Source organism: Lemur catta, chromosome 15, assembly GCF_020740605.2.
Source record: "Lemur catta isolate mLemCat1 chromosome 15, mLemCat1.pri, whole genome shotgun sequence".
Classification (NCBI taxonomy): Eukaryota; Metazoa; Chordata; class Mammalia; order Primates; family Lemuridae; genus Lemur; species Lemur catta.
In genome coordinates, this window is record NC_059142.1 from 46,348,145 (window position 1) to 46,361,229 (window position 13,085).

Here is a 13,085-nt window from a genome sequence, read left to right on the forward strand (position 1 = left end):
CAGTGGGAGTAGTGAGAATGGAAATGAAGAAGAAATTCTGAGGAGTGGATCATGATTTGGTGAATGATAAGATATAAGCAATGATTAAAAGGAAAACAGATAAGAAAGTTTTAGGCCGGGCGCGGTGGCTCACGCCTGTAATCCTAGCACTCTGGGAGGCCGAGGCGGGTGGATCGCTCGAGGTCAGGAGTTCGAGACAAGCCTGAGCAAGAGCGAGACCCCGTCTCTACTAAAAATAGAAAGAAATTATCTGGCCAACTAAAATATATGTAGAAAAAATTAGCCGGGCATGGTGGCACATGCCTGTAGTCCCAGCTACTCGGGAGGCTGAGGCAGTAGGATCGCTTAAGCCCAGGAGTTTGAGGTTGCTGTGAGCTAGGTTGACGCCACGGCACTCACTCTAGCCAGGGCAACAAAGTGACACTCTGTCTCAGAAAAAAAAAAAAAAAGAGATAAGAAAGTTTCATTTAGGAGTTTCTATATGGTTGTCCGCCACATCTCCAAACCTGAGTGTATCTGAATTAATGGTAATGGCCTTGACAGTTTAGGATAGCAATTAAATATATAAAGTAACCAAAGAAAGAGATATTTTTAGATTCATTTCCAGCCTTAAATGTTGACAAAAACAATTAGAAATTTGTTTAGATTCTTTCTCCAGATATTATCAGTGAGTAGAAAAATATTTTAAATTTATTTCCAGGTTTTCTCTTTTTACTCTGATTCAAACCAGGCAATTCAAACATGTGTAAGGTTTAAAAATGCCTAAGTTTTAAAAATAATGTTTCTTAAGGCTTTTTTTGAATGGCAACCAGATCTTAGTTTAATTTTGGAATTGTGGAGTAAAATATGTTATAGATGCTAAAGACCCATATTAGGTTAACTTGGGTTCCTTTCCACTTCCTATTTGTTGCTTAGTTGAGATATAAGAGTGAAAAAAGTTTTTAGGAAAATGTTTATGAAAATTTTGCTATATTGAAGTAAATGAATAAAAAACATATTTAGTAAGCTAAGAAAATATATTCAAGTAAAAATGCAGCTAAATTTATTTTACTATCCAGATGACATGAATACATTAAACAAATTTTCACTTAAGTCAGTGACAGTTTATGTAATTTTACTAAAGATGATAGAAATAAAAATTATTTATAAGGAAAATATTTTATATAATTTAAAATATATTACGTTTTAGTAACATAAACCTTGAAAACAATTTTTTTTGAGATAGATTCTCACTCTGTCACCCCTGGTCAAGTGCAGTGGCATCATCATAGCTCAGTGCAACCTCAAATTTCTGGTCTCAAGCAATGCTCTTGCCTCAGCCTCCCGAGTAGCTGGGACTACAGGCATGTGCCATGATGCCCGGCTAATTTTTAAATTTTTAGTAGAGAGGGGATCTTGCTCTTGCTCAGGCTGGTCTCAAACTCCTGAGCTCAAGCAAACCTCCTGCCTTGGTCTCCCAGAGTGCTAGGATGGATTACAGGTGTAAGCTACTGCACCCAGACCCTTGAAAACAATTTTAAAGTATCTATACTTTAACAGCAATATATTGAAATGATAGGTTCAATATTTTTTCATTCAGTACACGTCTTTTTTGAGCACTTGCCTGTGTGGCACTGTGGATAACAAGTTGAAATATCTTTCCCCTTGGTGAACATAGGCTTATTAAAGAGGAAATTGGCAAGTAAACCTTTATAATGTTATAAGTGACTTAGTTGAGACATATGCAAGGTTTCATGGAAATAAAGAGGAGTTTATTTCTGTCCTTACAAAGGGAGGAATATGGTTGGTGAATGGTTCATAAAGAAGGTGATACTTGAATTGAGATTCCAAGGATGAGCAGGAGTTTTTCAACAAGGGGGGAAGGGCATTCTAGGTAAATAGATGATCAAGGTAGGCCATGATGTAACAAAGAACCTGCATATAAATTGGTGTGTTTACAGCACAAGGTTAAAATATGAAAATGACAAGGGGTATCGCCAGAGAATAGTCGGATCCTGAGGAGTGTTTTCCATGTTAGAGACTTCAGCCTTTATCTTTTAGGTAAGGAGAACTGTAGCTTGATTTTAAGCCTGGGAGTAACATTAGTAGATTTGCACTATTGAAAGACCTCATTAAAGCAACAGGACCCATTGGAGGAGAATGATACTTGAGGCTAGCACTCTGTTAAAATTGTCTACAGAGTGAGTAATGACAAATGCAACCAAGTTTGTAGTGAGAGAAATGCAGAAAAAAAGCAAGGAATAAGAAATATTTTAGAGAGAGAATTGAGAAGGCTTGGTGAAAAATTGAATTATCTGTTAACTGGCACACTATATTTTATATCATCAAACTCTTATGTGGTACCTAGAATTGGTTTAACTATGTTTTCATCATTTTTGACAGTTCAGGCCCTTATACGTGACTGTCAAGTTATCAGAGAGACTAAAGAAAACCAGATTGCAGAGCTAAAAAAAATATGTGAACAAAGTACAGAATCTCTGAATAATGACTGGGAAAAAAAGGTAAGCCACTTAAAATAGTAATAAAAAATACAAAAGTTTATTCTTAAAAGTAACATTTAATTATAAAAATAATAATTTCATAGAATATACAGAAAAGTATGAAAAAATAACCTACACTATAAACAGCTACTGTTCATGTTTTGGTATATTTTCTTTTAGAATTCTGTGGTCTATAAAATGGTTTTCATTTAGAAAACATTATTTACTAATTCTTAAATTTAATAAATGTTCTGGATTTTTTTACCTAAGTAAGAGATTTTAAGTAAAATTAATAAGTAAATAGCTGTAAACAAATTTTTGGAAATTAAACCATATTAATTTTGTATTTGGGCCATTGGAGCATTTCTTTCCTGAAATTTTAGGAACATAATATAATCCAGAATAGAATTTAAACTTGTTTTTTTATTGTTTTATTTTTAATTGACATATAATAATTGTACATGCTTATGAAGTACAGTGTGATGTTTTGATACATGGATACATAGTATTATGATCAAATCAGGGTAGTTAGCATTTCTGTCACTTCAAACATTTATCAGTTCTTTGTGGTGAGAACATTCAAATTCCTCTCTTGTTGCTTTTTTGAAATATGCAATACATTATTGTTAACTATAGTAACTGTACTGTGCATTAGAACACCATAATTTACTTCTCTTATCTAACTGAATCATTGTACCCATTGTCCAACTTCTCCCCATCCCACCACCTCCCCTCCCCTCCCCAGTCTGTGGTAACCTCTGTTCTACTCTCTATTTCTATGAGCTCAACTTTTTTAGATTCTACATATGAGTGAGATCATGCAGTATTATTCTTTCTGTTCCTGGCTTATTTCACTTAAGATAATGTCCTTTAGGTTCATCCATGTTGTCACGAATGGCAGGATTTCATTTTTTTTATGGCTGATTAGTATTCCATTGTGTATGTATACCACATTTTCTTTATTCATTTGTGGATAAACACTTAGGTTGACTCTAGATCTTGGCTATTATGAATAGTGACACAATAAGCATGGGAGTGCAGATATCTTTTTTACATACTGATTTTATTTCCCTTGGATATATTTAATATATCCAATAGGGGGATTTCTGGATCATATGGTAGTTCTATTTAAGTTTTCTGAGGAACCCTTATGCTGTTTTCCACAATCGCTATACTAATTTCCATTTCTACCACTAGCCTGTAGAGTTCCCTTTTCTTCACATCCTCACCAACATTTATTATCTTTTGACTTTTCTGATAATAGCCATTCCAGCTGGAGTGAAGTGATATCTCATTTTGGGTTTGCTTTGCATTTCCCTGATGGTTAGTAATGTTGAGCATTTTTTCATATACCTGTTGACCATTTGTATATCTTTTTTCCAGAAATGTCTGTTTAGGTCCTTTGCCCATTTTTAAATTGGGTTATTTGTCTTTTTGCTATTTAGTTGTTTGAGTTTCTTATATATTTTGATATTAACCCTTTGTCAGATGTATAGTTTGCAAATATATTCTCTAGTTCTATAGATTGTCTCTTCATTCTGTTGACTGTTTATTTTGCTGTACAGAAGCTTTTTATTATAGTTTGATGTAATCCCATTTGTCTATTTTTGCTTTTGTTGCCTATGCTTTTGAGATCTTATCCAAAAAAATCATTGCCTAGGCCAATGGTAAGAAGATTTTCCCCTATGTTTTCTTCTATTAGTTTCATAGTTTTGGATCTTACATTTAAGTCTTTAATTCATTTTGAGTTGATTTTTATATTGTGGTGAGAAATAAGGTCTAATTTCATTGTTCTGCATGTGAATATCCAGTTTTCCCAACATTTGTTGAAGAGGCTGCCCTTTCCCCATTGAGTGTTCTTTGCATCTTTGTCGAAAATCAGTTGGCTGTAAATGTGTGGATTTATTTCTGGGCTCTCTACTCTGTTTCATTGGTCTAGGTGTCTGTTTTTGTACCAGTACTATGCTCTTTTGGTTACTATAACTTTGTAGTATAATGTGATGTCAGGTAGTGTGATACCTACAGCTTTGTCCCTTTATTCAAGTTTGCTTTGGCTATGCAGAGTCATTTGTGGTTCCATACAAATTTTAGGATTGCTTTATTTAGTTCTGTGAAAAATGTCATTAGTATTTTGATAGCAATTGCATTAAATCTGTACACTGCTTTGGGTAGTATGGACATTTTAACAATATTTATTATTCCAATACATGAGCTTGGTATATCTTTCCATTTATTTGTGTCTTTTTCAATTTCTTTCATCTGTGTTTTATAGTTTGTATGTAGAGATTTTTTACTTCCTTAGTTAAATTAATTCCTAGGTATATTATATATTGTAAATGGGATTATTTTCTTGACTTCTTTTTGAGAAAGCTCACTTCTAGTGTATAGAAACCCTACTGACTTTTTTTTTTTTTTTTTTTTGAGACAGAGTCTTACTCTGTTGCCCAGGCTAGAGTGCAGTGGCGTCAGCCTAGCTCACAGCAACCTCAAACTCCTGGGCTCAAGAAATCCTCGTGTCTCAACTTCCCTAGTAGCTAGGACTACAGGCATGTGCTACCATCCCCAGCTAATTTTTTTTCTATATATATTTTTAGTTGTCCATATGATTTCTTTCTATTTTCAGTAGAGATGGGGTCTCGCTCTTGCTCAGGCTGGTCTCAAACTCCTTAACTCAAGCAATCCTTCTGCCTTGGCCTCCCTGAGTGCTAGGATTACAGGTGTGAGCCACCACACCCAGCCCACAGTCCATTTATAAAACAACTGTGGGGTACACCTGAGAAACCACCATGTGTTGATGGGCTGCTAAATACAGTACATATTTTGATGTTCAGCAGGCATGTGTTCTAGGGCCTTTAGGAAACCATAAACATGAGGAAACCACTATAACATATAATTGTTCCCATAAGTATAACCACAAAATTCCAGTTACTCCTTTAGATCCCTTTATTGGAGTTACTATGCATGTCAGTTGACAGCTTTGAAGGAGCACTGGGATTTAGGTGCAATGGGTTTGGCTACATTATTATTCTAGATAAGTGACTCACTTTTAAATAATAGACCTAATGCTGGATTAAAATGCTTATTGCAGCAAAAATACAAATTAAACATATCAGGGATCTGGGGGACCACTTATAAGTAATTAAAACTGCATATATTAAATTTGAGAAACCCAGGGGTCTTCTGTGTGGCTATTACTGAGCCATCCTCACTCTTCCTGTTCAGCTAGAAACTAGGAGAAAAGTTCTTGAGACCCTTACCTGCACTTTTACCATAATTATTGCCTGCTCTTCCTCTAGTTCCCATCTCTCAGAATCTTCTCTCTTCCTACAGTATCTTCCTAGTCAAGTAAGAGTCCATACTGCCTGTGTTGTGTGTCCTTGTCTCTCTCCCCTACTTATGGATAATGAGTTAAATATATCATTTAGACTATTTTGGACTCCTAATCTCTCTACCTATTGAGTGGGCCTGGGGTTGGATGCCAGAAATAAGAATTAAACTCAGAATTCAACTCCCATTAAGATAAGTGAAAAAAATGCCCAAGGCTGTGAGCACAGAGTTTCAATCCATTTAGAAGCTGTCCATTGAACCTTGTCTGGAACTCCTGCATTTTCCTTTGTTTTCTTTACCTTAGTTTAGATAAATATTTTAAAGCTCCGTCCATTTAAATAGTGTATACATAGTAATTTTTATAAGTAAAGACCTATGTACATGATACATATAGTATACAGTTTTCCTTGGTCATCCTACTCATACTTTCTTTGACTTAAAAATGTCATCTGTGTGTCTGCTTTTGTATGTGTCTGCATTTTTGGGAATGGCTAAAAGTAGTTTCTGTTGGGGGTTTAAGAAGGGGAAAAAGCATTTCTTAACATTACTATTGTCCAAAATTTCATGCAAATAAGATGAATAATATGAATAGCACAGTAATATTCCTAATCAGTAACAATATTATAATGTTTCTGTTTTCTGATTTCAGACTAACACTAGTGTTGTTTAGCTGAGGCATTGCATTTTCTGTCTGATATATTTACTATTTCTACCTGAGGCAGATAATTCCCTTTAATATTTGTTCATCCATTAAAATTTTCAATTCAGGAAAGCAAAGAAAAAATGAAGTGTTTCTTAATCCTGTTCTTTATATGATATCTTTGAATGTTCATTTTTGAGTTTTATATCTTTTTGTTCAGGTCACTACATATATAAATAGAGAAATACAGGAAAACATTTTGTATGAATTGCAAAATAGTCTCTTGCATAGTAGTGAAAGAGTCAATTCTTGCTTTCATTGTATAGCTCCACAATGCTGTAGTAGAAATGGAAAAGGAAAAGTTTGATCTTCAAAAGCAACACACTGAAAACATTCAAGAATTGCTTGAGGATACAAATGTACGTCTGAATAAAATGGAGAGTGAATACATGGCACAAACACAGTCCACAGTAAGTCTTTTGTTTTCTTTTCTTGACATTTTTAGAAACTGTCTTCTTAATTTCTATGTCCTCATGCTTCCTTGATGTGCACAGTATATAAATAAGTATGATATAAAATTAAGAGAAAAAAACTTTACTTTCCTACGTGATACAAATTTATGTGTCAGTGGACAGTCCCTGGAAGTTTGCTGAGGGGTTTGACTCTGGATTGTTTGATGCCACTTTTTTTTTTTTTTTAATCTTTCTTCTTTTTTTTTTCATTGATTTTCTGTTTAGAGATAATTTCATTTCTTTCTTTCTTGTTTTTTGTTTCATTCCTTTAACCTGAAGACTTGATTGTTTTTTGAAAAATGTTTAATGCTACTATTAAGGAAATCAAATAGGGAGATAGGAATAGTATGGCCACTCTGACACATTTTCTTAGTAGAACATATTGACCGAGGAACCAGACACAGATATCGTATGGGTAAACCCAAAAATCTCCTTCCTGAAATGATGCAGCGGAAGGTTACTATATTCAGGCTACACAGTAGAGAGGCCAGTGACACTGTTCAAGGAGAGATGGAGTATCCCCCAAAAGAGCCTCACTGATCACATTGTTGCAGACTAGAGTCTGAGGAAGTAAATGTCTCAGCCTTTTAGAAGCTCACCTCGTTTCCTTAGATCCATAAGCCTGACAGTTCTGTTGGCAGGCTAATCTGCACGTAGATCAGGGCTCCTCACATTCAGGGCTCCTCACATCCAAGGCAAGTGCACCTCATCAATCTTGTTACTAATACACATGGTCCTTGACTTAACGATGGTTTGACTTAGATTTTTTAGCTTTATGTTGGTGTGAAATCATTCAGTGGAAACCGTACTTCAAGTACCCATATGACCATTCTGGGTTATAACCTCATCATAGGTTGAGGAGCATCTGGTTTTCCACTGAATGTATATGTCCTTTGTACCATTATAAAGCTGAAAAATTATAAGTTTAACTATCCTAAGTTGGGGATCATTTGTATAACCTTTATGTTTCTCACTTTCAGTACAGTAAATTACATGAGATGCTCAACACTTTATTATAAAATGGCTTTGTGTTAGATAATTTTGCCCAACTTTAGATAAATGTAAGTGTTCTGAGCACATATAAGGTAGGCTAGGCTAAGTATGATGTTTGGTAGGTTAGGCATGTTAAATCCATTTTCAGCTTGTGATATTTAAAACTTACAATGGGTTTATTGGAAGATAATCCCATCATAAGTCAAGAAGCATCTGTATATAATGTGAACTCATAGAATGGTCAGGTGTTGTATCCCAAGCACGAACCCAGTCCTCATTTACCACTTACAACCTCACCAGGCCAACCTGGCCTGGTCCAAGTACTTTCTTGAATTTAAAGGTGTGGAATTTGAACAAGAGGCAGTTACCCAGGCATATTGTAGACATATCTTAGAATCTGTTACTTTGGACCCTTAGACTACCACTAAGGCCTATCTCACAGGATAAAAGAAATGGGAAGTTGTATGGACAATTGTTTGGAGCCTGGACTTTAGGGTCAGACAGTCTTAGGTTCAAATCCCAACTCCTCAATAGGTGGAGTATCATATAAGGTTTTCAAATGTTAATTTTCCTCGTCTGTGGGATAGAATCACAACAGTACAATATAAGTGGTTAGAAATATTAAGTAAATTAATATACATAAATTAATAAGCACTCGATAGATAATTGCTAATATTTTGTTCAAAAATACACATTTTTTAATATAATGATAAGAGAGACAAGAATAATAATCAAGAGAGACATACAAATGAGAAAAGAAAGACTGAGTTTAAGAAATTAATGAACATTTGTTTGAAGATGGAGAGTTGAACACAGTTTTGAACTCCGTTTCTTCCTACAAAAATAATAGGAGAGGGATTAAAAAGAAGATATAAACCCAGATGGACAAAGAGAATGGGAGAACAATATAATTTTTGGAGTTGGAAAGGTAATGGGTGAGTTGAAACTGACCTAGCAGGTTCAAGAAAGCATAAGCCTAAATGAACAGTGAAGAAATCTGAGGAGCAAGGTGAATTACACCATGAGACCCCGGGAGGCTCCAAACATCTCTGGAAGGGGGTATGTAAGTGGTGCTTCAACACATGGATTGCTAGAAGGTCTATTTAAGAAGCAGCTAGATGTTGAATTTGGGTGATAATCGGTGCAGGGAGTTTATTATACTATTCCTTCTAATTTTGTAGGTATTTAAAGTATTCCATAATACAACTTTTTTGAAATGATAAACAACAAAAAGCAATCAAATGTTTATATCCTTTCCTGTATTTCATGCAGCACGGGACTGTGTCTCATCCAACTCAGCAGAAGACATTAGGCTATGTTCTGGAGAGAATAAAGCAGTCTGTGGATTGGGAGACATCAGACACAGTTGAGATTTTTACCACAGCAGTTTGAAAAGAGTGGGGAACAGATCCCCAGGAGTCCTTGAGAATCTTTAGCATAGGAGCACTGTTGAACTCCCGTTGGCAACTTACCATTTGTAATAGGAAAGCCTTGCTATTCCTAAGGGATAGAAACACAACTTTGGAGAGAGACTGTCTCCCAAGTTTGTAATATGTCAGCTGAGGGAATTTGGATGGAGAAGTGATCTTTTGATGAAGGAACTTCTTATTTTAACTTAGTCAAATTTATCAGTCTTTTATAATTAGTGCTTTTTAAGTCTTGTTAAACAAATCTTTATTGTAAGTGCAGGAAAGTTTACTTATATATTCTACTAAAAGCTTTAAGATTTTGCTTTTAATATTGAGGCTTTAATTCCTCTGGAGTTATTTTTTGTGACTAGTACAAGATAAAGATCTAATTTCATTATTTTCTATGAGGATGACTTTTTTTTCCAGCTTTACTTTTGAGTAGTTCTTCCTTTTTTCATTGATCTGTGATGCCCACTGTTCTGTATCAAACTTCCATATATAAATGTCTCTATCATCTTCCATATATGTGAAGGTTGGCTAATTTCTCTGGTTCTGCAAATATCATACTGTCATCACTGTTATACTAATAGCTTCATAATTACTCTTGATATCTGATAGGAAAGTCCTTCCTTGTCCATCAGAAAGGTCTTGGCTACTGAGCCCTTTTCTTTTACATATATAGTTGGCCCTCCAAAAACGTGGGTTTCACATCTGAGTTTTCAACCAACTTCAGATCAAAAATATTCAAAAAAATTAGAAAATAGTAAAAAATAACAATAAAAATAATGCAAATAAAAACAATACAGCATAAGAACTATTTATATAGCATTTATATTATCTAGAGATGATTTCAAGTGTATGGGAGGTAGTGCATAGGTTATATGTAAGTACTATGACATTTGAAATAAGGGACTTGAGCATCTGTGGCTTTTGGTATCTGTGGGGAATCCTGGAACGAATGTCCTAAGGATACTGAGGGATGACTGTACATTTAGAATTAGCTTATTAAATTAAAAAAGAAAGCAAGAACTCTGGGGTCTTTAGAACATCTTTTGTAATATTTATTCCTGAGTCTCAAACTTTTCTTACATGAAAGTTTTATACTTTTGTTATATAAAAGACTCAAGAATAAATGTATAAGTTTTATAGATTTTAACCCTTTACATGTATATAGCAATTATAATTTATGGTACATTGACTAAAACTTACAGAAAATGTTAAATAATGTTGGCAACAGTGGTTTTAAAACTTAAGTTTTTTGTTGCAAAATATATACATGCCATTGAAAATCTAGAAAAGAGATATGAAAAAAAAGAAAAAAATTAATGTCTATATAACAAAACTACTCTTATTGAAAGTGTTATATAAGTGCTTGTTCTTCTACATTTTCCATCTAATTCTGGGTGTTTTAATTAAAAAAACAAACCGAATCTTTGCCAAGTTGATAGATATGTTAGTTTCCTAGGGCTGCCATAACAAATTACCACAAACCAGGCAGCTTAGAACAAGAGAAAATTATTGTTTCATAGTTCTGAAGGCCAGAAATAAAAAATCAAGGGGCCACCAGGATCTTATTCTCTATGAAGGTCCTAGAAGAGGACAATCCTTTCTTGTCTCTACCTAGCTTCTGGTGGTTTGGGGCAATCCTTGGCTTTCCTTGGCTTGTAGCTGCATCACTCGTCTCTGCCTCTGTCATCACTCAGTGTTTTTCTTGTGTATCTCTGTGTTCTGGTGTCTTTATGTGGCCTTTTTATGACATCAGTTATTGGATTTATGGTGCACCCTAATCCAGTATGACCTCATTTTAACTTGCTTATATCTGCAAATTTGTTTCCATCCAAATAAAGTTATATTCATAGGTACTGGGGGTTGGGCTTCAACAATTGGTAAAAAATATTGTTTCATTTTTGTTTTAATTATGTTATCACTTTTAAAAATGAAAATATTAAAATTAAATCATTGAATTTAAAAAGAAGAAAGGCTTAATATGCACATGCTAGATCCTTTTAAACTATGATGTTTTCAATTTTGTTATGGCCATTAGGTTGCTCAAAGTCAATGTGGAACCTGTGTTTATTAGTTAATCATGCCAATATGGTGTATGCTTTTTTCTGGAGTAGGGTTACGTTTTTAAAAACTTTAATTTATGAATTTACTTAAAATAAAAATAATAAAGCCATTACATATGAACACAATATTTTAATAACTATAAGATAGTACATAAAATATATTATAAAATAACTATATTTTACAAAATAAAAGACATTTAGTGAGAAGTGTACCACTGCTTTATATTTCTGCAAATCTTTTTAACTGGCTTAGATAGGCAGGTATATCCTCATATTTGTTTTTGCATTTATTCTACTATTCTATTGTGATATCATATATCATGTTGCCTCTGGAAAACTCCACTGTACACTTGTGAGAAAATGATAGTGAAAAGGGCAAATAATATCTTAATATTATTATAAAAACAGTTTTGACCTTGCAGATCCACTAAAAGACTCTTGAGGAAGCTTACAAGTTTTTTGACCACACTTTGCGACTGCTTCTCTAAATGGTTAGCTTTCAAACATTTTTGACCATGACTCCCCAGTAAGAAATAAATTTTATAAATTGTGCCCATGTACATAAACACATGTATAAGCACATACATTCCTGTATGTTTATACGTCTCTTGAACTCCTGGCCTCAAGTGATCTTCCCACCTCAGTGCTGGGATTACAGGTATGAGCCACCACTTAGAATGTAAACCAAAGTTTCACTTTTACTATTGACCATTCACGCTGACATATTCTATTCTTTTTATTTAATTTAATTTCATTAAAAAGTTGCTGGTTGTGATTTACAACTTGATTTCACATGGGTTGAGATTCCAAATTTAAAAATCACTGCTTTAGGGAATATATATTTAAGAGTACAGTCTTTGTGTCCATAGAACGCTTTTCAAAGTGAATATCCCAATTTCTGCCACCACTCAACAGAGCATGAGTGTCATCTGTCCACATCCTTGCTGACACTTGGAATTATCAGAAATTTCTTCTTATATAAAAAATGTCATATTTTAATTTGCGTTTCCCTGATGACTAATTCGTATGTTTCTTGGCTATTTTAAGTTGCCTGTTCATCCCCTTTGTCCATTTTTTAATTTAGTTATTTATCTTTTTCCTTGATTGTAGGAGTATTTTATATATCTAGGATAAAAATAGTCAGATTTTTTCATCATTCTTTTTTTATTGTGGTAAAATATATTTAACATAAAATTTACCATTTTAAGTATATAGTTCAATGACATTAAGTGTATGTACATTGTTGTACAGCCATCACCATCATCTATCTCCAGATTTTTCATCTTCCCAAACTGAAGCCCTGTACCTATTGAACAATAACTCTCCATTTGCCTGCTTCATCCAGCCCCTGGTAACCACCCTTCTACTTTCTGTCTATGAATTTGACAACTCTAGAAATCTTATGTAATACTGTATAATGTAGAATTATACAGTATTTGCCCTTTAGTAACTGGCTTATTTCACTTAGCATGTCTTCATGGTTCATCCATATTATAGCATTTGTCAAAATTTCTTTTTAAGGCTGAATAATATTACATTGTATGTATATACCACATTTCGTGTATTCTTCATCGGTGGATGTATACTTGGGTTGCTTTTGGCTGTTGTGAACAATGCTGCTATGAACATTGGGGTACATATCTCTTTGATATTTA

General features: G+C 34.1%; 1 protein-coding gene across 5 annotated transcripts in view; it reads left to right on the forward strand.

Moving 5' to 3' along the window:
* The window catches only part of CEP112 (centrosomal protein 112), a 359,225-nt gene that overhangs the window by 59,202 nt on the left and 286,938 nt on the right, over positions 1–13,085 (forward strand). For 4 of the 5 annotated variants that reach the window (XM_045526957.1, XM_045526956.1, XM_045526955.1 and 1 more), the window contains 2 exons: positions 2,383–2,501; positions 6,774–6,917. In XM_045526957.1, coding sequence (XP_045382913.1) covers positions 2,383–2,501; positions 6,774–6,917 — 263 coding nt within the window. The remainder of the gene's footprint in view (positions 1–2,382; positions 2,502–6,773; positions 6,918–13,085) is intronic. The other variant, XM_045526958.1, reaches the window with a different exon arrangement.